General features: G+C 43.1%; 1 protein-coding gene across 7 annotated transcripts in view; it reads left to right on the plus strand.

The window, feature by feature from the left end:
• Positions 1 to 25290, plus strand: part of Nckap5 (NCK associated protein 5) — a 912731-nt gene that overhangs the window by 582139 nt on the left and 305302 nt on the right. For all 7 annotated transcript variants that reach the window (XM_085688321.2, XM_087906588.1, XM_048443779.3 and 4 more), the window contains one exon: positions 6141 to 6290. In XM_085688321.2, the coding sequence (XP_085544447.2) occupies positions 6141 to 6290 (150 nt within the window). The remainder of the gene's footprint in view (positions 1 to 6140; positions 6291 to 25290) is intronic.

Below are 25290 nucleotides of genomic sequence, written 5' to 3' on the forward strand. Positions count from 1 at the left end.
CCCCTGCCCTAGTTTACTGTTATTTACTTCTCGTCACTTTCTGCTTGGCCACAGGCAGTTTGGACACCATTGCCACACTCAGGCTCCCTCACTACCTTCTCATTAGGAAAGGCAGAGGAGATAGAGGCTGCTTTCCTTTCTGTTGTCATTGTCTTTTCTGTTGAGTATATTGATGAACTATATCTTGAGTTGTTGAATTCTAAGGGTTTTAACTTTGGAAGGAACATTGTGTTCACCTGGAGCTTCACATATGTGAGAAACTTAGGGGTGGAATGCTTGAATGATTTATGAGCCAAGGCTCTGTGCTTGGTTCACAAACACTACAGCATTCTCAGCCCCTCAATGAGATCATTTTGAGATCTGTGTGAACCTTGACATTAGATCCTTGGCTTCTGATGAACCACCCATGATAGAGTCTGATCTGCCTTGGGAGATGCTTTTGGAAAGGTCTGAGCTCAAAGCTTCCTCTATCCCTAACTGCCGGTCATTCCTATACTGGTTATAACTGTTGTCCATCACACTGCTGTTCCTTCTCCACAACATCTCTCATTGCAGCAGTTAATATGGCTCTTCCCCATCCTGGCCTCCACTTCCTCTTTATTCCAAGTGGAAGCAAGATGAATCCATTTCCATAAGTGACAAGACTCTCCTTGGTTCATCCAACTGCCTTTATGACTGTGTGTGTGTCTATGTGTGTTTGCATGTGTAAGAACACATATGTATACAAGTGCACATACACACATATGCATGTGTTATGTGGGCCAGAAAACAATCTTGACTGTCATTCCTCGGGTACCGTCCACCTTGTTTGTTTTCTTAATGTGTTTCTTGTGAAAGGATCTCTGACTGGCCTGGAATTAACCAGGTAGTCCAGACTAGTGGGCCAATGAGCCACAAGGACCCTCCTGTCTCCATGTGCCCAGGGCTGGGATTACACGTGTGCACTGCCATGACTAGGCTTTGTTTTTCAGGATAAACTATTAAACACCGGAGAGGTTTGTTGTTCTTGTTGTTGTTTTCCTTACTATAATAGGACCTTAATAAATGTTGAAATCCCAGTCTCTTCCAGTTCCTCCCCTATTTCTCCCACCACTTTTCTCTCCCAGCTTCATATAAGTGTGTTTACTTTGAAGACCCACTGAGTGCACTTAGTGATAACAGGATGGGATAACAGGTGTAGGGCTCACTCCTGGACCGTAAACAGACTCTCCTGTCTCCTCAGGAACACACCCCTGAAGCGTGTCCCCTTGCCTCGTCACAGTCACCAGTTACGGTGTAGGATTCTGTGACTTTGTCCTTTGTCAGTGGTGGGAGTTCTCGACTTGATCTTGTACAGGTCTCAGTCATACTGTCTGTCATAACCTCTGATTTTTTAAAAATGTTTATTGTGTTTTGGGTGCTGGGGATAAATGATCATTTCCTTTCCCTTTCAACTTTATTTATTTATTTTATGTTTTTATTTTTTTAAAAGATTTATTTATTATGTATAAAACATTCCTTCCATGTGTGCCTGCAGCCAGAAGAGAGCACCAGATCTCATTACAGATGGTTGTGAGCCACCATGTGGTTGCTGGGAATTGAACTCAGGACCTCTGGAAGAGCAGCCAGTGCTCTTAACCACTGAGCCATCTCTCCAGCCCATAACCTCTGATTTTTGACATGGGTTCTGGGTGTCAGTCATGCGCAGGCCTTCATGCTTGCACAGTCGGCACTTCCTTACTAAGTTATCCCCCAGCTCCTGGCTTGCTTGCTCGCTGATCTTCCTCTTGTATTTTCTTGGCTGCAGCGCAGAGGTCCTCTCTCTTTTCCCATGAAATGCCCCCTGCTCTCAGCATTTGCTTCTGTTTTCCTTCTGCTTGGATTGTCTTTGCCCCACTCTAGAGTCCCACTATTCTCATCATCCGGCATCCGCACCAAAGGACAGCTTTTCAGGTAGTACCATTCAGATGTCACCAAATCTTATCCCAAACCTTACCTGATTATACCCCTGTCCATCACAGAGTTCTGTTCTATTTTTTTTTCATGGCATTTGCCACTGACAACAGTTATATTGCCTAACCATATGGTTTGCCATTTGTCATGTTTCCCAACATTAACTGTAATTTTATTAATTGTAAGAACTCAGTTCTACTTTCCCTGTCTTGAGCACCTGGATCAGAACATAGTTTATAGTGTTTACAAACCTCTGTGTGCTGAGTGCATCCATGAGCTGCATTTGGACTTTTCCCAAGAATCACTTGTGTTCAAACATCTGTTCCTTGATGGTGGAGCTGTGTGTGAAGGCTTATGGGACTTTTAGGAGGAAGTGGAGCCTTTCTAGAGGAAGCAGGGCTAGGGCTTTGAGGTTACATCTGCTGTACACTCTCTACTTCCTAAGTGGACACAGTGTGACCAGCCAGCCTCCTGGTCCTAACATCATATGTTTTAATTTTAGACTTTTTCATTAGCAAGTTGACTATTTAAGATATCCGTCAAAGCACAGTCCAGGGTAGCATTCATAAGTATATAGAAAGCTGGATGTGTCCTGATAAAGGAAGTAAGGATAATATACTTGGGCATCAGATATGTTCCTGGGGCTGCTTCAATAGTAGACAGTCAACAGCATGTGTTTTACAAGATAGCTTTACACGAAGCCGTGCAGGAATACAGGTGAGATATTAATTGGCTGGTGAGACTCTAGCAATGAGATTCAGTACATGCTAATTGAGTGTTCATGACAACATTCTCGAGCACAACTACTGTGAATAATGAGAGTGGCTACCTGTGCATATGCGTGCGCTAACAGTCTTATTTAAGGGGCAAAAACACACAAATAAACCAACCAACAAAAAACTCAAGACTTAGTGAATATAAGTAGCCCAAGATAAAGGGTAGATCTGGACTATGCCTGCCACATTCTAAGGTTTTTGTGTGTGTGCTTTACGTACCATACCAGTGTTTTTTGTTTGTTTTAGTTAATTGTGAAGTCCTAACGGAGTATTTGTGTGTGTGCATGCGCACATGTGCACACATACACACACATCCCACAGAACACATGTGAAGGTTAGAAGACAGCTTGTGAGAGTTCGTTCTCTCCTTCGACCATGTGGGTCCTGGAGATTGAACTCAGGTGGCTGGACTAGGTGGCAAGATCCTTTATGTGCTGAGCCTTCTCGTTGCTCCTGTGGTGCTCAGCTGTGAAAGAGAGGCACAGGGATCTCTTCAGCTGCAGAACTGAGTGGTTAACAAATGCGTACACTTCTGTGCCTTCCCATGGGTTTGGAAGTCTGGCCGGTAGTAATGCTTTAGAGACAGTGCTCAGGACCCCTGGCTTTGCTTCCTCGCTGTGTGTAACCTAAACTGCCCTAGTGCTTATTTGAGCAGAATTCACATCTCTTGTGAAAGTGGACACATCTCCATACTGTTTCTAACCATCAATGGTGTGTGTGTGTGTGTGTGTGTGTGTGTGTGTGCACATGCGCGTGTGCTCGTGCACGCGTGTGTATGAATGTGAGCATATTGATTCAAGTGTGTGCTTGTTTGTTGAGGACAATCTCACATCAGGTATGAGGAATTGGCTTTTTACTTTGTTTTGTTTATAACTGTAGAATCAACCACTTATTATTTGGCTTGCCAATGTCTCCCTCCTACTAGGATCTGAAGTGCCAGCATACTAGATTATTTTCTGTATGACTCTAGGAATGGAACTTAGGTATGTGTGTTTGCAAGACAAACATTTTACAGACTGAGTCATCTCCCCAGCCAGGTGCTATTACTTTCGTAATTCACTGTGTATTTATTATATGCAGAAATCACAGCTAAAATTATATTCAGAAGTCTCCACAAAACAACTTAACATGGGTTAACCTACTGGATAAGTGTTTTATATACATGTATGTTATATATATAAACATATATGACTTATAAGCATATCTACTGTAAGATATACTTTTACATACTTCATAATGCGTTTTCAAAATTAAAGTATTATGGATCCTTGAGAGCACTTAGGTGAATGTAGTTTGAGAACCTGTGCCTCCTCCAGTGTTGCTTCCTTCTAAATAGATAATGTGAGTCCCTTAAAGGCAGGGGTTATTGTGTTTTGCTTCTATCTTTATGGGTGATCTTATTTTATTGTCAAATATAAAGAAATCTGTCAGTATGGACAATCCACTTCAGGTCAGGTGGTTGGCAATCTGCTATACCAGAGCCAAGATTACTGCTGGGTGTGCTGGGCATTAAATAGGATGATTTCACCTTGTATGTGACCCAGAGCCTTGGTTGTGACACAGCAAATGGAATATTTTTCATATGGTACTCTTTTTTTACTCTTTGGTATAATTGAGTGGAATGCACGTCCTTGTGTTCATATGTATAAGTACAGTTGCACACGAGCGGGACAAAAGATGCTTTGGATTGTTGAAGGTCACCTTTCGCCTTGTTTGGGATAGGATCTCTTGTTTACTGTTGTGTATGCCAGGCTAAGTGGCCTGCCTGCTTCCCTGGATTCTCACATCTCTGCCTCCTGTCTCACTGTAGGACTGCTGGGAATATAAACACATAAGATTGCTTCTGACTTTAACATGACTTATGGGGATCTGAACTCGGGTCCTCATACTTGGGCAGCAAGCACTTTTACCCACTCAGCCATCTCTGTCACCCATTGTATGATAGTCTCTTGATGTATATTTTCCCCTTGAAAGCAAGAACTACACGAGAGTCTCAAATTAACACTTCTCAGCTTCCAAAAAGCTGTCAGAGACAAGGTAGAGTGTGGAGCTTCCAACAGGGAGGCAAGACAAGACAAAAAACATTTATGTCTGCCTCAAGGCTGTACAACAAATTCTGAAGTGTTAGAAACAGAACACAAGAGTCTTTAGAAATTAGGTTATTCGTGGCCAGAGTAACTATCTGGTTTGAGCACAGAATTCCAACTGGCTGGAATGACAGCTCAGCAGTGCATATACTTGCCCTACAGACATAAAGACTCAAGTTTGTATCTCAAGACCCCATGTAAATACCACATAGATACGGAGGTTTATCTGTAATTGCAGTCTTGAAACACAGAGACAGGGGACCCCCAGATCAAGCTGGTTATAGAGACAAGTCATATGGATAACCTATTATTCTGACTGAGAAACAATGTCTCAGTGAATAAGGTAGAGGATTGATATAGAACTCTTCCTACCACCAACCTCAGTCCTCCACATGCCTTTATGCATGCATACATATGTTCATACCACACATATGCATCTGCCCACACACATGAAAAGTGCATATATGCATGTATGTCACACACCAAAAAATGGAATAAAAAGTCTAAAGTCACCATTTCAATATTGTATGATATTTATTTTTCTTTAAATCAATTAATTAGTTGTATGTCCATTGAGTTTCATAATTCTCTTTGCCTTTCACAAACGAAGGCATCAAGGTGGGTATATTTTTCTCAGTTTTTGCTGGATTGTACTGTGATGATACAAACTGATTAACCACGTGGTTGTGCCCAAAGCTTGACTTACTCTGTAGCTTCTCCAACTTTACCATACTAGAGTCTAGGTGGGGAAAACCAAAAACAAACAAACAAACAAAAACCCAAAACCACACACATACAAATCATCTTCTGATGTAGGGCTGGAAAGACAGAACAGTTCACAAAGTACTTGACATGCAAGCATGGCAACCTGAGTTCAGCCTACAGAACTCGTGGAAAACGTTTAGGCATGGTGGCGTATGTTTTAGTCCCAGCACTGGGGATGTGGGGACAGACACATCCCCAGGACAAGGCTTGCTGTCATCTAGCCTTGCTTATACTTGGTGAGTTTTAGACTGGTGAGAGTCCCTGCCTTAAAACAGTCAAAGTGGTGGCATTTAAGGACTATTCCCCCAAATGACTTCTGCCCTACCTCTTGCATGCACACACATGGACCTGGGTACACACATGTGGACCCTTACATGTGCACATATGCCCACACACAACATACAAATCTCCTGTGCTCTCTAATGTCAGCACCACTCATCTTGTTTTTACAAAGTCTTCTCTACCTCAGCCCAGTAATGGGCTAGGAAGTCACAGAGTCCAGTGCAGGCATCTCACTTGAGACTTCTGCCATGTTCCATCTGTAGATTATTGAAAACAGGAATTTTCTTTTGGGCTTCAGGAAAGAATGTCTGAGGAAGAGAGAAAACACCAAGAAGAACTGGCTGATCTCCATTCAGCAGTAGACGAAGACTCGAGAAGTGAAAGCAGCAGTACCGATGAGGGGAAGGGAAACACCAGGCTGCTCTTGAAGAGACTGAAGGCCCTGGAGGTAAGGCACCCACGGTCTACCCACTGAGAGAAAAACCTGCTGGTGCTGGTGCTGGTGCTGACTGTGAGTCTCAGTCTTGCTTTCTTAGTTCTCCCAGACAGGTGATCTGTCTGCCATTAGGATCCCTTCCTCAACAGTGCACACAATATTCACCACGCTAGAAGGCTTTTGACTCAGTAAATCCTGCTATATGGCCTTCAAAAGAGCACTGCAGTTCGCTTCCCAATCCTAGTGTCTGAGACTGCGAGCACTTCGGGCAGGGCCTGTGGAACACGTGACTTTCTTTTCGCAATGCCTTATAATATAGAAACATGGGTGAATGAGTAGGCAAATGATGTAAAATGGTTGTGAAAGGTGTGTGTGTGTTTACATACAGATTGTTGTAGTATTTTTGGTAGACCCAGTTTTTAGGAAACAAAAACGTGTTGATATATCTGCATGTAAGGTACATGCAGAGAGAGAATCAGCGCCAAGCTGTGGGGTCTTTGCAGGAGATCTGGATGCACCCAGCTCTGCACCACACAGCCTGAAAGTACCAGATGCTCTGTAACTTCGAGGGCTTTACACCACCTTAATTGTTCTTTCCTCAGCTGTCCTAGCTGTCATCAGAGAACATTTTGCTTACTTGCTCTTGTTTGAGGTATTTGAGACGTAAGTGGGGATATCTGAGACTTAAGTGAAGGTATTAACTTGATCCATCCGAGAGGATCGTTTGGGAAGAGAGTCTACATGAGGGATTGTCTCCATTTGGTTGCACTTGGACATGGCTGTCAGAGATTGCCTTGATTGCCATGTTTGATCTGGAAGGACCCAGTCCACTATGAGTGTCACCATTCCCTAGATAGGAGGTCCTGAACTGTGGAAGAATAGTGAGCTAAAACTGAGTGCAGGTCATCCGTGCATTCTCTCTCTGCCCTTGACTCTGACTGCGACTCTGTCACATTCCATGTTCCCTGTCCCTTCCAGTGTAATGTCCCCGCATTTGTGAACTATACTCTGGTATTGCAGGTTGTAAATCCCTTTCTTCCCTAAGGTTTGTTCTATATCAGGGTAAGAATAGGAAACCTAATTAGAACACCATCATCTAAAAATACAGTCTATGGATGCAGCTAATGTGCTTGCCTATCAGGGATGGAAGCTCCGAGTTCCCTCCTCAGCATTACATAAAATAGGACATGGTGGTGTAGACTTGAAATCTCAGCACACACAAGTTGAAGCAGGAGGAATCCAGAATCATCTTTGATTACAAAGTGAGTTCCAGGATGATCTGGGCCACATGAGAATCTGCCACAAAACAAAACAAAAACAAAGGAATTATCATAAAAGCATAGTTCTACTGTAGTGCCCACAAAATCTGGAATAATTTTATGGTATGCATAACCAGGAAAAGAAGCTTGTGGCCTGCTTCCTGCCTGCTGTCCACAGCCCTGGCTCTGAGCCCTGGCATCCTTTATTGAGAGCAATGTCCTTGAGACTCTGAGTTCCTTAAGGTGAGGGGCACTTGAGCCAGATTCTCGGGATTTTATTTGAATCCCTACTCTCTGCTTTATTATTTTAGAAAACTTCAGAGTCACCTAATTTCTTTCTGTTTTTCTTTCCTCACTTGGATAGATGAAGATAATAATAGTACATAGCCTTACAGAAAAGCAGTGGAGATTAAACCGCTTATTATTTCTGAAGTTCACTTCTTCTTGGTCCCATCTATGTTCTAGTTTCATCTCTGTTGCTGCAATAAAAGTGCCTGAGGAAAAAAAGCAACTTAAGGGATGTATTTCAGCTTACAACCCCAGGTTTCAGTTCACCATTGCAGGGAAGTCAAGACAGGAGCTTTAAACAGAGAGTCACGTCACATCTACCTCCAAGAGCAGAGAAATGAATGCATGCTTACTCGCTTGTCTTCTTGCTTGTGCTCAGATCGATTTCTCTACTCTGATACAGTCTAGGACTCCAGACCAGGGAATGGTGACACCCAAAGTGGGCTGAGTCTTCCCACATCAGTTAACATTAATAATTAAGACAATCCCCACAGACAGGCCCATAGGCAAACCCAGTCCAGATGATTACTCACTGAAGTCTCTTCCCCGGTAATTCTAGGTTGTGTCACATTGAAAAATGTAAAGCTAACCATCACATATACTGGAGCACATCACATGATCTGCTCCAAGGTTATTGCCTAGTTCTTAGTTATGTGCTCATTTTTTATCTGAATAAGATAATCAACAGAAAATTATGATTAAAAAGACTTGGGTACTCCACACAGACATTCTTGAAAATGGATGCTTTAGAGCCCAGGCAAATGTGGTAGAACCCAGGCAGAAGAACCATTGACTAGGGAAACATCTGGATCTCCTGATGGAGGGGGCAGGGATCAACTGTGTCTCCAGGAACTCTCATTCCTTGGTAGAGTTTTAAAACCACTTAGGAAACATTCTTGGGGGGAAAGGAAGACTCCATCCAAGAGTGTTGAGAAACCCCATAATGAACTGGATTCAACAGGAATAAGTTGATATTGCGTGTACTTTTGTTGTTAGTTCTTACTTAATGATTACAATGAAATTGTTCTCAATTCCTCTCATTGTCAGGCAGAACTTTGTGAAGGGCATTTTATTTAATCAGGCTAAAAGGTGTTTAAAATGTCTTTGGCATCAAATTCTTAAACTCAAGGTGTGTGTATGTGTGTATGTGTGTGGTTTTCCCCTTCCAAGAGATCATTACATATTGGGCGAGAACTTTTTCATCCAATATTATTCAGATGCAATAATTAATGTCTTGTGCCATTAATCCCCATAGTTTCAATTCACAGTGTATTTCCATTTCCTGAATTGAATTGCTGGAGTTGAAGAGTGGCTGTTTATTTTTAAATTCTTTGTTTCATATTTTTTTTAACTCAGTACTTATTCCTTGATCTCACTATCTGACCTTTTGATTAGTCTGTGATTTTTTTAAACCATATTTATTTATTTCATGTGTGTAGGTGCACACAAGCAGCGCATGTGTTTAGGTCAAAGGACGCCTGTGGGAAGTGGTTCTCTCCCCTTTTACTGTGTTGGTTCTGGGAATTACATTCAGATTGTCAGTCTTGTCAGCAAGAACTCTCATCCACTGAGCCATCTCACTGATCCCCATTATCTCGTTAATGGTATAAATTTAGGGGAGGGGGGGTTGAGCTAGGCTTTTAGGTAGTCCAGCTTTGAAATCTCTCTAGGGTTTCCTTGTTCCCTTGATATTCTTGCCTCTATCTCCTGAAAGCTAGCATTGCAGATATGCATCACACCTAGGTCTGAGACATCTTTTATTTTCATGCACTTGGGTTTTATATGAATCTCATATACTATGGAATTTTAAATTGTATTTCATGTGCTATGTGTATTGAATCATTTGCATACGTTAAAAATGTTGTGGTTAAATAAATTGCTCATTTTTCTAGAACTAGCCGCAAGCACCCATGTCGATTGTAGCATTTTTAGCAAAATCTTTTTTGGGGAGTCTGCAGGGAAATTTTCCTGAAGGAATCTAGATACATTGGCAATATGTGCTGTTATAATAGAAAAGAATGTTTTCCACCAGTATGTTTCTTGAGCAACCGTATGTGCATGCTCTAATCTGGGTCTAATATGATGGAAAGGAGAGGAAACAGGAAATAGACGGTCCTAGGCTGAGATAGTTCAGCAGAGGTGTTTGCTTCCAAGTGTGAAGATCTGAGTTCTATCGCCAAAACCCACATGGCAGAAGGAGAGACAGATCCCATCAGGCTGTCCTCTGACCCTATGTGCCCATATGAGTGCCATGGTACAGACATGACCATACACACACACACACACACACACACACACACACACACACACACACACACACACCGAGGTACTCCAGACAAGTCCCAAGGAGGTGTGGAATAGACATTGTGGAGTAGACCTGCTAGAATTACACTCTTCTGTAATTAAAGACATTAGACTCTTATAAATGTCTAAAATGCTACATATGATTTTTTAAACATTTTACCTTTGGCAGCAACCTGGGTCATATCAGAGTAGCACCTGACTTTGGTAGTTGAGTATGGCCCATACCTTACATGTGCAGGTCAGAGTCCCAAGGCTGTACACTGAAGTTCAAAGATTCCTGTGTCCTAGAGCAAAGATTTGGACCACAGACACTCGAGAGCAGCAGAGACAGTTTATTAGAAGATGAAGGCACTCATGAGAATGGAGCTAGGACAGGTGAGACGCTCTAAGAGGCTCAGCCAAAAGATGGTGAGCTCTGGTGAGTCATTTCCACCATACCAGCTACTCCCATGTTTGTCTGAGCATGCTTCTCTCCCATAGATGTAGCCCTGGTGGGGAGCATTCTCCAGTCTCTGCCAAATGGCTTCTTTCATAGGTTAACGTAAGTGCCTCTCTCTCCGTGCCCTCCCTATTCTCCTGCAACACAGGAACTCCACCCCGACCCCCACCTGACAAATGTTTAGGACACCCACCTTCTCTGGTACAGTACTCTCGGTAGTCCTTTCTCTGCTGGATCCCACTGGCTTTCTGCTTTCGTTTCCATGGCTTTGCCCAGCACCAGCCTTGTGTGGAACTGCATCCCCTTGGTAAAGACCTTAAGAGGGGTCCTTCTGCCCATTGTTTATCAGTCCCACAGCCTCAGTTGCCCCTGTCACAAAGCCAGTTGTGTCCCCATTCCCACCGGCTCCAGCCAGTTCTGTCTGACTTGTTTCTCTGCTTCCCTCCATGTCCTTCTAGGGCTCCTAAGGGGTCTTGCTAAAGGGACAAGTCCCTTACTCCAGAGAAGCCCAGAGGCAGCTGTCCAACAACATGTGGATATAGAGGCGTGTATTCTCTTTCTGCATCTTTCCCAGCCTGATGGCTGTGTTGAGTCATTTGCATGTACCATGGAGATTAAGCCCAGACCCTGTTAGACCCTCTGGCCTCACTATGTTGTGGAAATTTGGCATAAACTCCAGACACATGCTAGAGAGACCATTTGGTTGTTTTGTGTCTGTGTTCCAGAACTAAAAGAGCAAAAAGAAACCCATGCACATGCCCCTTAGTGTTTGGGTGTGCAGATGTGAGTCTTTGATTTAAGAATTTGGGATCCCAAGGCTGCCATCTCAAGAACTGCTTGCCTGCCTGCCTTTCCTACTGGGTATGTGTATATACCTGTGAGTGTGTGAAGGCCAGAGGTCAAAGTTGGGTGCCTTCTTTAATCCACCTTTGATTTTGAGACAGGCCATCTCAACGAACCTAGAGCTCATCAATTCAGCTAATCTGGCTGGTCAGCAAGGCCAAGGAGGCTCCTGTCTCCCCCTTCCCAGCACTGAGATTCCAGATGTGAGGCACCAAGTCAGGATATTTTATATGGATCCTGGGGACTGAGCTCATGTCTTCATGCTATGGCAAGCACTTAACCAGTAGAGCATCTTTATGACCAAAGAATTGCTGTCTTTACTTGGTCAGAAACTCACAAAATCTTCTAAATTGTGCTGTGGTACCTCAGTTGTGGGAGGATTTCTTCCTTAACCACACTCTGTGGAGTTGATTACAGGATCCTTTTCTACTTACCCTCTGGAGCCTCTTGGCTACATCTAGGGTCTAGCCTGGTCTCTTCTTGACTCAACCTCTGGGTTTGCTCCTGAAGCATTTTCTTGCTGTGCATGAGTTTCCCATCTCTAGACCTCATGCTGCAGCGCCAACAGCCTTCCTCACCACTCTAGACAAACCTCTCATGAGATGACATGTCAAGATAGACATCCCCATACTTCTTCTCACCTCCTACAGCCTCTGATTCCCAGACTTTAGCCAAAAGCAGAGTCAATCTGAGGACACTCACGAGTTCTAAGCCCCCATTGACATGCTGATGTCTCGGCTGTAGCCTCAAGGTTAGAACCTGGCCTCTCATAGGAATGATTTATTTTGTGCAGAAAAGTATGACAATTGAATCCGTTAAGGTGAATAACAGCCTTTTCTACCCAATTATACCTTTCTGTGAAAGTATGACAATTAAAGTGCTAAGCATAGGTTTTTGTTAATAAGTGATTCTGTTAAAAATTGGGTAGTTTAAAATAGTCAAAGCTAACTGTGCATCACAGTTATTTATGGAACTCATACTTAATCTATGCCCTGAATAATCTCAATGGGTCAAATGCTGTTCTCAACCCTAGGGAAGGTCAGTGCCTATGGTTCCCACCTCAGAGGACAGAGACAGAAAGTACATACTTAAATAATAAGCAAATAAGTTAATGGACACATAAGTGGCACCAAATGAGAAAAAAATAAATAATCCACAGGAAAGAGTGTGAGATGGGCATTTAGCTTCCCAGGAACCCCAGAGTATCAGGCCACTAAAAGGCAATATGAATAATAAACAGGGGATAGCTCGGCAAGCATCGGGAACACCAACGTTGTAGAAAGAAGCATCTGGAAGGATGGAGAAAGAACCTGCATTGATGGAGAAAGCTTGCAGCTTTATGGGAGCACAAGTCATGACCGTGTCCTAGACTATGGCCAGGAATTCCTATAGATTTTACTGTGAAATTTCTTACTTGTTCAGTTCTTACCAGCATTGCACAGAGAGCCATGGGATTGGACGTCTGAGTCTGGCGGGCTCTTCTGTGCCTACCTTATTTTCTAGTCTCCTTAGGAAATTCCAAGTGGGTTTTTGTTAACATGGGAGTGGAACGTACGCTAAAGCCATCCAGGAGTTGAGAAGATAGCTCATGGGGTAAGGACACTTGCTACACAAACCTGATGAAATGAGTTCATATCTCCGGAACTAAGTAAAATCCTTATGCAGTAGCACAAGTGTCTACAATCACAGTGAAACCTACAGGGATTACTAATGGAGTGGATGTAGAATATGAGGGGCGCTGGAAAATCAAGAATGATTTTAGATTATTTTACCCGTCACTTCTGAGAGTAACGTCATGACAAAAAGAGGCCAGCCTTGAAAGAGAGGTGACTCATGGGAAATGATGTTTTAACTATCAACTTGCATGGTCCGCATTGAGACACATGTTCAGCAATCAAGTGGCAATGTTCAGAAGGTTGGTGGTTACCCAAGATTGAGGTTAAGGCTACAAAAATGAATCTGAGAGTCCTCACCATATAGATGACATTCTGCAGGGTGGTCCCAAATCAAGTCACTTGAGATGTGCACCTGTGGACGCAAGGAGGGCCAAGGAAGAGCCCTGGGGAGCCTCTTCATTAAGAAATTTGCAGAAATCAGGAGGAGCCAGCAAATAATCCTGTGGAAGGGTAGCTCTGAAAATGAGTGGGGTGTCAGAGAACCTAAAGAAGAAAGGCACTCTTAAGAGAAGAAACACAAAATCCAGGGTTGACTCTCTTCTTGACAGCAAGCCTCTATCTGTATAACCATGGTGTCTTATTACGGTGGCCTGGAAGGGAAAGCTGGGAGAGCATGTCTGTAAGGTCTTTTGTTTCTACTCTCGGTTCATTTCTGTTGTGGTTATGAAAAACCCTGAGCAACCACACTATTGGGAGAGAAGGGCTTATTTGGGCTGACAGTTGCAGGTCACAATTCCTTATTTTGTGGTAGCTAAGGTAAGAACTCCAGAAGTTAGTCATATCACATCCACCGTCAAGAGCAAAATAAATAACAACAGCGTATTCACCCTTGCTTCCTCGTAGTCACGCAGCTTTCTCAATTCCCCCCACCTCAATCAGTAATCAAGACAGTTCCTCACAGATCTGCCCACATGCCAGCTTAGTCTAGATAGTTCTTCATTAAGACTCTCTTCCTGGCCAATTAGAGTTTGTTTCTTAGTTAGGGTTTTCATGCTGTGAAGAGACACCATGACCATGGCAACTCTTATAAAGGAAAACACTTAATTGGGGCTGGCTTACAGTTCAGAGGTTCAGTCCGTTACCATTATGGCAGGAAGCATGGCAGTGTGCAGGCAGACATGGTGCTGGAGGAGCTGAGAGTTCTACATCTTGATCCACAGGCAGCTAAAGGAGTCTGTGTCCACACTGGGTATAGCTTGAACCATCAGAGACCCCCAACAGTGACACACTTCCTCCAACAAGGCCACACCTCCTAATAGGGCCACACCCTACAGGAGCCATTTTCTTTCAAACCACCATAAGTTGCGTCAGGGTGACATTTAAAAGCAGCACAGTGCCTGTTTGTGTGTCATGGGTGTATATGTGTATAGAGGTCACAGGTTGACCTCTAGTGTCTTCCTCTGTTTCTCTCCTTCATATTTTTTGAAAGAGGGTCCATCCCTGAACTCGGGGCTCAGTAATTCAGCTAGATAACCTGGCAGTAAGAACTGTGACTGCTTCGGTCTGCACACCAACAGCACTGAGATTCTAGGTATACCTTCATGCCAGCCTGGCGTTTATATGGGCAGGGGGCCTCTGAAATGTGAGGTTGTTTAGCTGTTGGTCCGCACATACAATCTACATTTCTAGAGGCAGGATTTCTCACAGCTACTGGAAATTTCCCGTCTGTCTAAGCTGGCTGTCAAATGAACTCTAAGAATTCTCTTTTCTGTAACACTGCAGAAGTGGAGTCGTGGAATTGCAGGCCCTCAATTGCACCTGGCCTCTTTTATGGTCCAAACTGAGGTCCTTGTGTTTGGATAACAATTCCTTTACTGACTATGCCATCACCCTGACCCTTCATTGTTCCCTTGAGAAGTTTCTCTGAAATAGAGTGGATGTGGTACGTCAAACGTGGAGCTATGACACAGAACAACCCCTTTTACATGTGGGGTATGCTAGTGTGGGAGGTGATGCAGGGGAAAGGTCAGAGGTGATGGCATAAAGTCCTCAACACACATGTAGATGTGAGATACGCAAGCAGGCAGAAAGGATGGAACCAGGCCAGAAACACAGCTTTTTGAAAAGTCAAATGCCTAAAATATACCTCAGGAAATCTTAATTCTCTAAGTCTATGACGGAAACTAAACACCTGTATCCTTTTAAAACTCTGCCTGTGTTTCAGATGCGCAGCCAAGATTGAGAGCCATAAATAACAGCTTTGCTTCAGAACATTTTCTGTTGCTATAACAAGATACCTGGAGCCTTATAACTTTTTAAAGTCGAGATATTTATGATGCTCAAAAGTCTGGAGGATAAAGTCCATTAAGCATGGGGTTGACAGGCAATGAGGGTTCATGGCTGGGTTATAATATCTGAAAAAAGAGAAAAAGAACCAGCCAAGTGCAGAAGGACCAGATAGGAAGGAAGGGACCAGGGAGGAGCCAGATTTCCTGAAGACCTGCATTGTCACCATGGTTTAAATACCTGGGTTTCTCTTAGAGGTCTCCCCATCTCAATACCACCACACTGGGGGCCAGGCATCTCTCAAATGAATTACCAAGAGACATACTAGGAAGGCATTTACAGTGATGGTTCAAGCAATGAAACGGCTTAGATAGGTGCCCCCTTTTGTACCTATTTTCCTTCATCCCTGGATGCAGTAAACTTGTCCTGAGTTCTCAAACCTATATTCAGAACCTGCTTCCATGTATGCCCAGAGCCAGTCTGAGACACTGAGGACTGCTTATATTCAAGAACACCATGAGCCAGGCACCATGGGCATATCTGTAAATCCCAGGACTCCTAAGGCTCAGACAGAAGGACCAAGAGTTTGAGGCTAGCCTGAGCTACATAGGGAACACTCTCTCAAGTAACTTAAATAAACCAATAAATAGTTAAATAAGTGAATTTTCTTTTAGAATATTGTGTGTGTGAGAGAGAGTATGTGTGTGTTTGTGTGCATGTGTGTGTGAGAGAGAGTATGTGTGTGTTTGTGTGTATGTATGTGTGAGAGAGAGTATGTGTGTGTTTGTGTGTATGTGTGTGTGAGAGATAGTATGTGTGTGTTTGTGTGTGTGAGAGAGAGAATGTGTGTGTTTGTGTGTGTGTGAGAGAGAGATATGTGTGTGTTTGTGCTTGTTTGTGTGTGTGTGAGAGAGAGAGTATTGTGTGTTTGTGTGTGTGAGAGAGAGGGAGAGAGAGAGAGAGAGTGTGTGTGTGTGTGTGTGTGAGTGAGAGAGAGAGAGAGAGAGAGAGAGAGAGAGAGAGAGAGAGAAAGAAAAAGATTATGTGTGTGTATTATACTGACATGCATGTGCCACAGTGTGCCTGGGGAGGTCAGAAAATGAACTCTGTGTCCCTCCTCACCTTCCATTCTTTTACTTTATTTGAGATAGGCATGTTTGTTGAGAGAGGTTCCTGTCCGACCCAACAGTCCCAAAGAAAAACACAGAGGCCTACATTAATTATAAACTGGTTGGACCATTAGCTCAGGCTTTCTTATTAGCTAATTCTTACATCTTACATTAACCCATAATTCTTGTCTGTATTAGCCACGTGACTTGGGACCTTTCTCAGGGAGGCATTGTTATCTTGCTTCCTCTGCATCTGGGTGACTACTGAAGATTGAGCCTTTTCTCTTCCCAGAATTCTCCTGTTCTGGTTGCCCTGCCTATACTTCCTTCCTGGCTATTGGCCAATCAGCGTTTGATTAACAAGTGACAAATCATTACAGGGTACAAGACCATTGTCCCACAGCACATGTTTATCAAGCAAGCTGACCTGCAAATTTCCAGGGGTTTTTCTGCTTCTTCTCTTACCATAGGAATGCTGAGATTACAGACACACATACATGATTGAATCTGTCTTACATGATTTCTGAAGATTTGAAATTGGATGTTTGCACTTTGCCCATCAAGTGCTTAACCTTCTGAGCCTTCTCTTCAGGCGCCTAGCCTGCTTTTAAGTGTCTTATGGCTGCGTATATCCCTAAGTTTTGTTTGAAATTCTGGTTTTCTGTAAGCAGTGACCCTGTTCTTCCTCCCACTTTCTTTCCTATACTCTCCTAAGCAGTAATCTAAGAATAAACTAAAAAGTTTTCAAGCATCTGCCAGTGGCCATATCAGTAAAAGCCCACTATTGTTTCCTTTTCATCTTTAAGTTCTGTGACAATATGCTGACAGGTGACATCACACATCTCTTTTTGGGGTATATGGTGTGCATCTATCTCCTGATTAATTTGCATCCAACTGTGAGTCACCTAGCAACAACACTAAAGTGGGTTTAGAGATAAAAGCTTCTTTTGGGTAAAGAGACTTCTAATTAGAGAAAAAAAATCATATTGTATGTGAGTATGTAACTTTGTGTTAGCTGTTTTCTGACTGTAGAAGTGTTGAAGTCACATTATGAGAAACTTGAGAGGAAATAAATGATGATTACAGTCTTCCTCCCATAGCCACGCAGCCCGTGTTCATGGAGTCAGCCAATTAAAGGCTGATGCACTGAAAATTCTGCATCCTGTACAAATGTTTGCCTCAGACTCTTCCTGCAGTGATACAGTGTAGCAACAATTTACAAGGTGCTTTCTACTGTACTGCCTATTGCAAGTGGTCTAGACATGACCGAAAATATGAGAGGGACCAGAAGATGGTTCAGTAAGAAAAGTGTTTGCTGTATAAGCTTGGGGAGCTGATTTTGGATTCCCAGAACTAACGTAATAAGCTAGGCATGGCAGTGTGGATGTTTAGTCTCAGTGCTGGGGATGTAGAGGCAGATCCATGGGGCTTCCTGGCCAATCTAACTGAGTCAGTGGACTCCAGGATCAGTTGGAGACCATTTCTCAAAAATGAATGGAGATCAATAATGGAAGAAACCGTATGCTGATGACCAGACTCCAAATACAAGCACATGTGCATACATACATGTACATACCCACGGGAACACATACATGCCATATACACATACACACAGCACAGTTTTTGAGAGAACATGTGTAGGCTATATGTGCTTCCATGTCCTTTGGAATAAGACTCCAGCATCTGTAACTTTTGGTGTCCCCGGGGTTTTTCTGGGACCATTCCCTATTTACCAGTTACTTTTCTATCATTGGCTAGAGTAGCTTGACATAAAGCAAGTTAGGAAAGCAAGGGTTAATTCTGGCTAAAATCCCAGAGAGTTGCTTACATTCCAGCATGGTAAGGGGTGTGTGGCAGCCACAGCATGAGGCTGACTTGATGGTCACATGCAAATCACATTTCATCCTCACTTAGGAAGCAGACAGACAGGCAGGCAGACAGACAGACAGAACAGAGAGAAGGTCCAGGCTTTAAAACCTCCATGCTTGAGCCCAGTGACATACTTCCTTCAGCACAGCTGTCTCCTAAATGTTCCATAATTTTTCCAAACAGAGCTCCAAACTAGACACCAATTGTTCAACCATTTGAGCCTCTGAGGAATATTCCATATTACTTCATCAACATCATTGGATATTGATAGACAACTGTAAACGAACCAGAACTGGCTTGCTTTTGACACATTGCCACAGCCCCAATCTTCCTTTGTGGTCACTGTGTTTTATTGGTCAAAAAAATTCATAGGATATTGTTCTGAATGGTATTGACATGTATCATACCAAAATTATTTTCCCCTCTTTAAAATCTTTCAAAAATGCAATGAAATGGTTGAATAGATAGTTAATCAATTTTAAGTACCCTTCTCATATATTTAGCTTCCTTCTGATTACTAAAATAATATATTATACTGTCATAGTCCAATTATAACCTTATGTTGTAAAAAAACATCTTTGGAGTATAAATCTTTATATATGTGAATTTCAATTGAGCATTTTATCTCTTTAAATTTTATTACATTTGTTTGTATGTGTATGTGTGTACATATATGTGTCATAGCCTGCATATGGAAGTCAGATACCAACTTGTCAGAGTCCGTCATCTCTTTTTACAATGTGGGTCCTAGGAATCAAATTCAAATCTGGAAGCCATCACACTGGCCTAGGGAATGGAGTATTTAATAACACTCCATTTTTAATTAAAAAAATAGAGTTTTTTTTAATTTGAAACCGTTGTACAGAGGAACAGTGATGTCTGTTAAAGAATAAATGGAGCTCCAAAATCAGCAATCATAGATAAGACATTGATGAAGGGCACACAGTTTAGGTGAAGGGTACCCAGTGCACAACACACCTTTGAGATACAATGACAGACAACTTGGACTTGAGATGGCTGAATCTGTAAAGTGCCTGTCTTTCAAGCTCGAGGACTTGAGTTTGATCCCAGGACCCAAGTAATAGATGTGGATGTGGTGGCATAAGTTTGAATTTTTGCAGTGGGGCGATAGAGACAAGAGAATCTCTGAGGCTTACTGGTCAGCCTTGTCTAATCAGTGAGATCCATGTCAGTGAAAAACTGTGTTTCAAAGATGGACAATGCTGAAGGAGTGCCTGCAGTTGAAGACTACCAACTGAGGTGGTCCTGTGTCCTACAGCCATGTTCACATAAGCATACACACATGTACAACATGCATACAAACACATACGCATGTTTACACGTGCATCAACACACATACACACACAGCAGAGATGGGAGGGTCAGTCCATGGGTCTGCTGAAATTATTTCAGAGATCTAAATGCTTACAGGAACTTCACAGTGCTGGCAATTCTTATTTCCTCGAAGAGAGTCTATCTAGAGCCTTTCAATGAGAAATCCTAGCAACTCCACTTACTTCCAGCCTTGAGCAATTGGAAGAAAGGTCTTGAAATAGAATTTCTAGAGGAAGAACTGTACCCAGGCATAGAATGAAGCCTGTCAGGATGCTGCAGTTTTCCCCAGGCCTGTGATTCTCTGGCCTAGGGCTTATTTCATGCAGACTTTTGACATCTGGTGACCAGCAAAGCACCCAGTCAACATTACCAGGGAAAGAGACATAGTCCTTTGATCTCAGTAGACAGACCCACCGACTGCATGATTTGGAACAGTCTTTTGGTTTATTTAATTGTCATAATTACCTCAAACATGACATTAAACTCTAGCCTGTAAGCTATCACACACACACACACACACACACACACACACACACACACACACACACACAAGCAAGCATGTATTTGTATATACAAGCACATACATCTGTACACATATGAAAACATATATACATCCATATCTACAGATTTCTTTTGGTCCATCCCAAGGTCAGTTGCTGCTTAGATATCCTCCTTTCTCCTCTCTAGCTCCTCCCCTGTGTTATCACGCCCCAGTCTGCAGCCCTTGCCCTGTGTTTGTCGAGCATTTATAGATCTGAGTGTTGCGAGGGGGTGCAGTTACAAAAGACCACAAAACATTTTCGTTGTCCTTGAAGCACTCACAGGCTAGGGGGAAGGAAAATGTATAACAATTAGAATAATAAAGCTAGTGCACATTAAAATTAAAGACCTAAAAATGTACATGCAAAGTTCAGCATGTCATCAGGAAAGACATGACGACTGGATTCTTCAAGACTGTGAGGCAGTAAGAAAGCGCTGTCTGAACAATGAGCTTGGCCTTCTTGCCATTTTTCTGGGGAGTGGTCAGAAGGACAGCTGAAACAGTGTCCTCCTCAAGCAGGAAAGAGCAGCCTCTGTAGGCATTGGCACAGGTATGGGGTGCTTGGGGTGCCTGTGGCTAGGCAAGTGGCCAAAAGTCATGTCTTCCTGCTCTGTGTGGGTGCATGGCACTGCCATCCATCCAAAATACACAGAGATAGCCTTGCTTCTTTTCAAAATGAAAGTTGTCTAGTCAAATTTCTAATTAGTCATCTTAGTTAGGGTTCCTATTGCTATGAAGTACCATGACAATGGAAACTCTTATAAAGGAAAATATTTAATTGGTGTGGCTTACATTTTCAGAGATTCAGTCCAATATCATCATAGTGGGACATGGCAGCATGTAGGTAGACATGGTGCTGGAGAAGGAGCTGAAATCCAACATCTTGACTCTCAGGCAATAGGGAGTGGTCTGCAGGTCGGAATCCACCTTCACGCTGGCACAACACACTTCCTCCAACAAGGCCACACCTACTTCAACAAAGCCACACTTCTTAGTAGTAGCACTCCCTATGTGCTTATGGGGGCCAATTATATTCAAACTACTATAGCAGAGTACGAGTTTTCTTATCTACAAGCCTCTGGAGTTCCCATAGGGCCTTCAGTCTGCACTCCTTTCTGAGACAAGACTCGTAGCCCAGTGGCCTGTAACTCACTGAGAACAACTTGAAGGAGACCTTTCTGCCTCTACTACTTAAGTGTTGGGAATACAGCCTTGCACTACAACACCTGGCTTATTCAGTGCTGGTGCCAAGCGCTCCATGTATGCTGGGCAGGCCCTGTTATCCATGGAGCTATACCCGTAGCGTGAAGCTGCAGTTCCTTATGATGTTTGAGCCCATCTTTTAAGCTTAAAAAACATGTCCAGGGAAAAATGGCTCTGCATAGTTCTGAGCAGTGCAGCAAATGCTTCTGGCTCCAAGCTTAAGTAGACACTCGCTTTTGAAAGGAATTCCTTTGGCAGCCACAAAAACAAACAAACAAACGAAAAACACATATGTTTCCCCATTAGCTGAAATTGTACCAATCGCCAAGAGCCTTTGGTCAACACTCATTTCCTTTCTGCCTGTGTCTCCCGATTGATGTAAAGGAGTTGAGCCTGTAGACTGTGGTTTCAGTTTTCTGATAACACCTGAAGGATCCTCCTCCCTTGGGTTTTGTTAGCTCCTGCACTCCCGTTTTACAAAAGTTCTTTTGCCCTCCAACTCCTAGAAGCTTGTTCAATCAAAATATAACCTTTTATCAGTTACGACCAACTGCTGAGAGAAGGGAAAAACTTCTCAATGTGAGCCAGGCCAAGGTGTTAGGGGAACTCTGGCTATATTGCATTGCCAAGCCCAGATCTGTGCGGGGGAGCTTGTTAGAAATACCTCAGCTATTAAAAAAAGCCAATATGTCAAGAACTGATCTGCATAAATAAGTTTCTTTGCCAAGCCCAGATTTGTGTGGGAGCTTGTGAGAAAGCCCCAGATCTTCCAAAAGGCCAATGCATCAAGGATTAGTCTCCATGAATATTCGAAGAGCTATCAAAGAAGAAAAATGAACCATGAGGCCAACATTAATTGTGCCCAGAGATAATTAGAACAAAGTGTTGTTAATTGTGTGTTGGTTTAATGTGATGTAGCAGAGGATTTTTTTCCACAGAGTATAAATTTTGATGTCAGAAATGGAAAGCTGGCTGGCTTGATTGATCAAAAGGCCTGTTTGCTTAGATACAGCTAATTAGACATTTTAATTCTTACCCCATAAAGTCCAATGAAGGCTCCTATATCTTGAATGTAATGGAAATTAAGCCCCAAATCTTGGTTCCCTTTGTCTAGTGATGTCTGAGTTGTACATAAAGAGACTCTTATAAGTAATTTACCAAAGTGTCATGGATCAAATATTATGCAAGCATAACACAAGGAACAATAACAACAAAAGACAAATAAAATCCAGTAGGACAGTCTTAAGTGATATCTCAGTTGTCAAAGTGTTTTCTTGCAAGCATGAGGCTCTGAGTTTGAATCCCTAGAACCCAACTAAAAGGCTAGTAGTGTTGTAGACTTAAAAATCTCAGCAACTGGGAAGCAGAAACAGGAAGATAGCTGGAATTTGCTGGTCAGCCAGTCTAGCCAAATCTGTGAGCTCTGGGTTCAGTTAGAGACCCGGTCTCAAACAATGAGGTAGGGCTGGGGCATGGCGCAATTAGGAAAGTCCTTGCTGCCTGTACATGGGAGTCTGAGTTCCCGATCCCCAGAACCAACATAAAGCTGGATATGGTAGTCCGAGTTTGCAATGCCAGCATGTGTATGGCAAGAGGAGAAATAGACACAAGAGAATTGTGGATGCCTGCCATTCATAGTGGTGAACAAGAAAGAGTCCTAATTTTACTCTGGAAGATGAGGATCAACTCCTGAGTTTGACCTCTGGGATACATACATACAGCTATGACACATGTGTCCACATTGCACACACAAGCATCCATACAAACATAACATGCACACACACACAAAGTAAAAGATAATATAAATGTGTAAAATTATTGAAGAAATACTGAACTTAACCTTTGGCTACCACATGCACACACACATATTCACAACACCCCCACCCACAAACAATATGATTGATGGCAGTCCCAGATAAAGAGCTGTAGGATCCTATTAGATTCCTAGTTTGCCACAAGGAAATGTTATAATGCTGCGGCAAGAGGAGGCAGCATAGAGAACTAGGTCCAGAAAACACCCTTGACATAAAGTCATCAGTTTCCAGGCCACGTCAAGGACAAAGTTGCCCCCACAGTTCTTCAGTGTGCAGCTGCATCATGGCAGGCTTTGGAAAGCAACCTTCTGAGGGCATTCACCCCAGCCCCTCCACCCGGGGCGTTCCCATCCACTTCCACCCTGGGACTCACTGCCGAGGGAGTGACAAAGTAAATGGCTTTTCTTCCCTTCCCAGAACAGTGTGGCTGGCATACTGCAGTGGACCAGGGAATCTAAAGTTTGGATGTGGCAGGGGCCTAGATCATAAACTCAAGCTGCTATGTTGCTGGGATCCCACGGTGTTTGATTGAGAAATTACAGCTGTTCCAGAACCTTCGCATTTCTTCTGTGGACCTATGCCTTTAACTTTCCAAATGTAAATATCCCAGCAGGCCTGGTGGTGGCATCCTGCTTTCCTAATGGAACCTGTTTATTATGGTCCACAGCACTCACTTTTGGGAACAGGGATTACAGTTATTGGGGTCACGTAGCAGAGACGTCTCTTAGAAAGGGAGTCCACTGCACTACAGGGAAGGTACAGTCTGTACTAGACTTCTGATTTTATTGTTCTTGTTATTGTTCTATGTTTGCTGTTTATTTATGTGTAGATGGATGCAAGGGTACTTATGTGCCCCTGCCTGTGTATGGAGATCAGAGGAGATCTTATGAGAGCTGCTTTCCTTGTCAGGCTTGGCAGCAACTGCCGCTACACTGAGCCAGCTCAGGTGAAGTACATTGAACCTCTAGTAATTCTCCTCAGCCCCGGGGATCACAGGCTTAGGCCTCCATGCCTCTTCTCCATGTGTATGTGTACATTTAACGAGGCAATGGAAATGCCCTCCGTCATGAGCAGAGCAATCCAGTTCTGAAATCCAACCGTGTTCCTCACAGTACACACCCGCCTCTTTGCAGTTCAGGAGTCGCTCCTTCGGAACCTCTGTTCCCACAGTGGCTCTTCTGGAAAGCAGGTTCCCACTGGGCTTCTAGAGGAGGACCCACCTGGGACAGGCCCCTGTTGCTGGTGAAGCTTAGCACCTCAGCCGTGCACAACCATGCACCTCACAGAGGAAATCAGGGAGCGCGAGCAGTTTGGAAAGTTTGGATCTTCTCCCTGAAGGCCGAGGCCTTTTGTTCACCTCTGACTTATGGTCACAACCCATAAGATCTTTTAGAAGAACACGAAAAGTATCGTTTCCTGTAACTTTCTTAATGTTCTTCGGGTTTTTCTTCTTCCTTCAGTTTTTCGTTGCCCACAGCCAAAGTCAAATTGGTTTTGGTAATCTCTTTCTCTCAAAAAAAAAAAAATTCAAACACGATGAATTCATTTAGAGGATGCTGTCCCCAATGGGGGTGGGAGGTTCAGTTTAAAATGAGAAGCAACTCAGGTGTGTAGCGTATGATTTGCCGAGGCTTCTAAAGCATAGGATAAAATCGGCTCCTCAGAACGCCAGAATTTCCCCTGCAGTTTTATTTTATGAGATTTTCATATAAGAAGACAAACAGGCTCCTGCAGCTCCCAAAAGCTGGGTCTAGGAATTCCATGAGATGAATGTAAATTCTTGAGATGGATCCACTTACAGCCTTGCTCGTGCTCAGTGGCTGGGAACCGCTCCCCAGGGCCTTGTTAAAAGGTAGGAGAGCTTCAGGGCTCATCAGAGAGTGGAGGGAGCCCGGTGGTCCTGGATTGTTATAATAGGATTAATAACCTTATGTTGAATATAATCAGGATAATAAGTCAATTAATACTGAACCCATTTGATAGCGGCCAGATACACAATTGCATCATCACTGAGGATATAGTTTTGGAGAAATACTTTAATTGATCATCAGATCATTACATGTGGATCATGAACTAGCCCTCTTCCAATCTCTAAAGAAGACTTTT

Source organism: Myodes glareolus, chromosome 5, assembly GCF_982192425.1.
Source record: "Myodes glareolus chromosome 5, mMyoGla1.1, whole genome shotgun sequence".
Lineage (NCBI taxonomy): Eukaryota > Metazoa > Chordata > Mammalia > Rodentia > Cricetidae > Myodes > Myodes glareolus.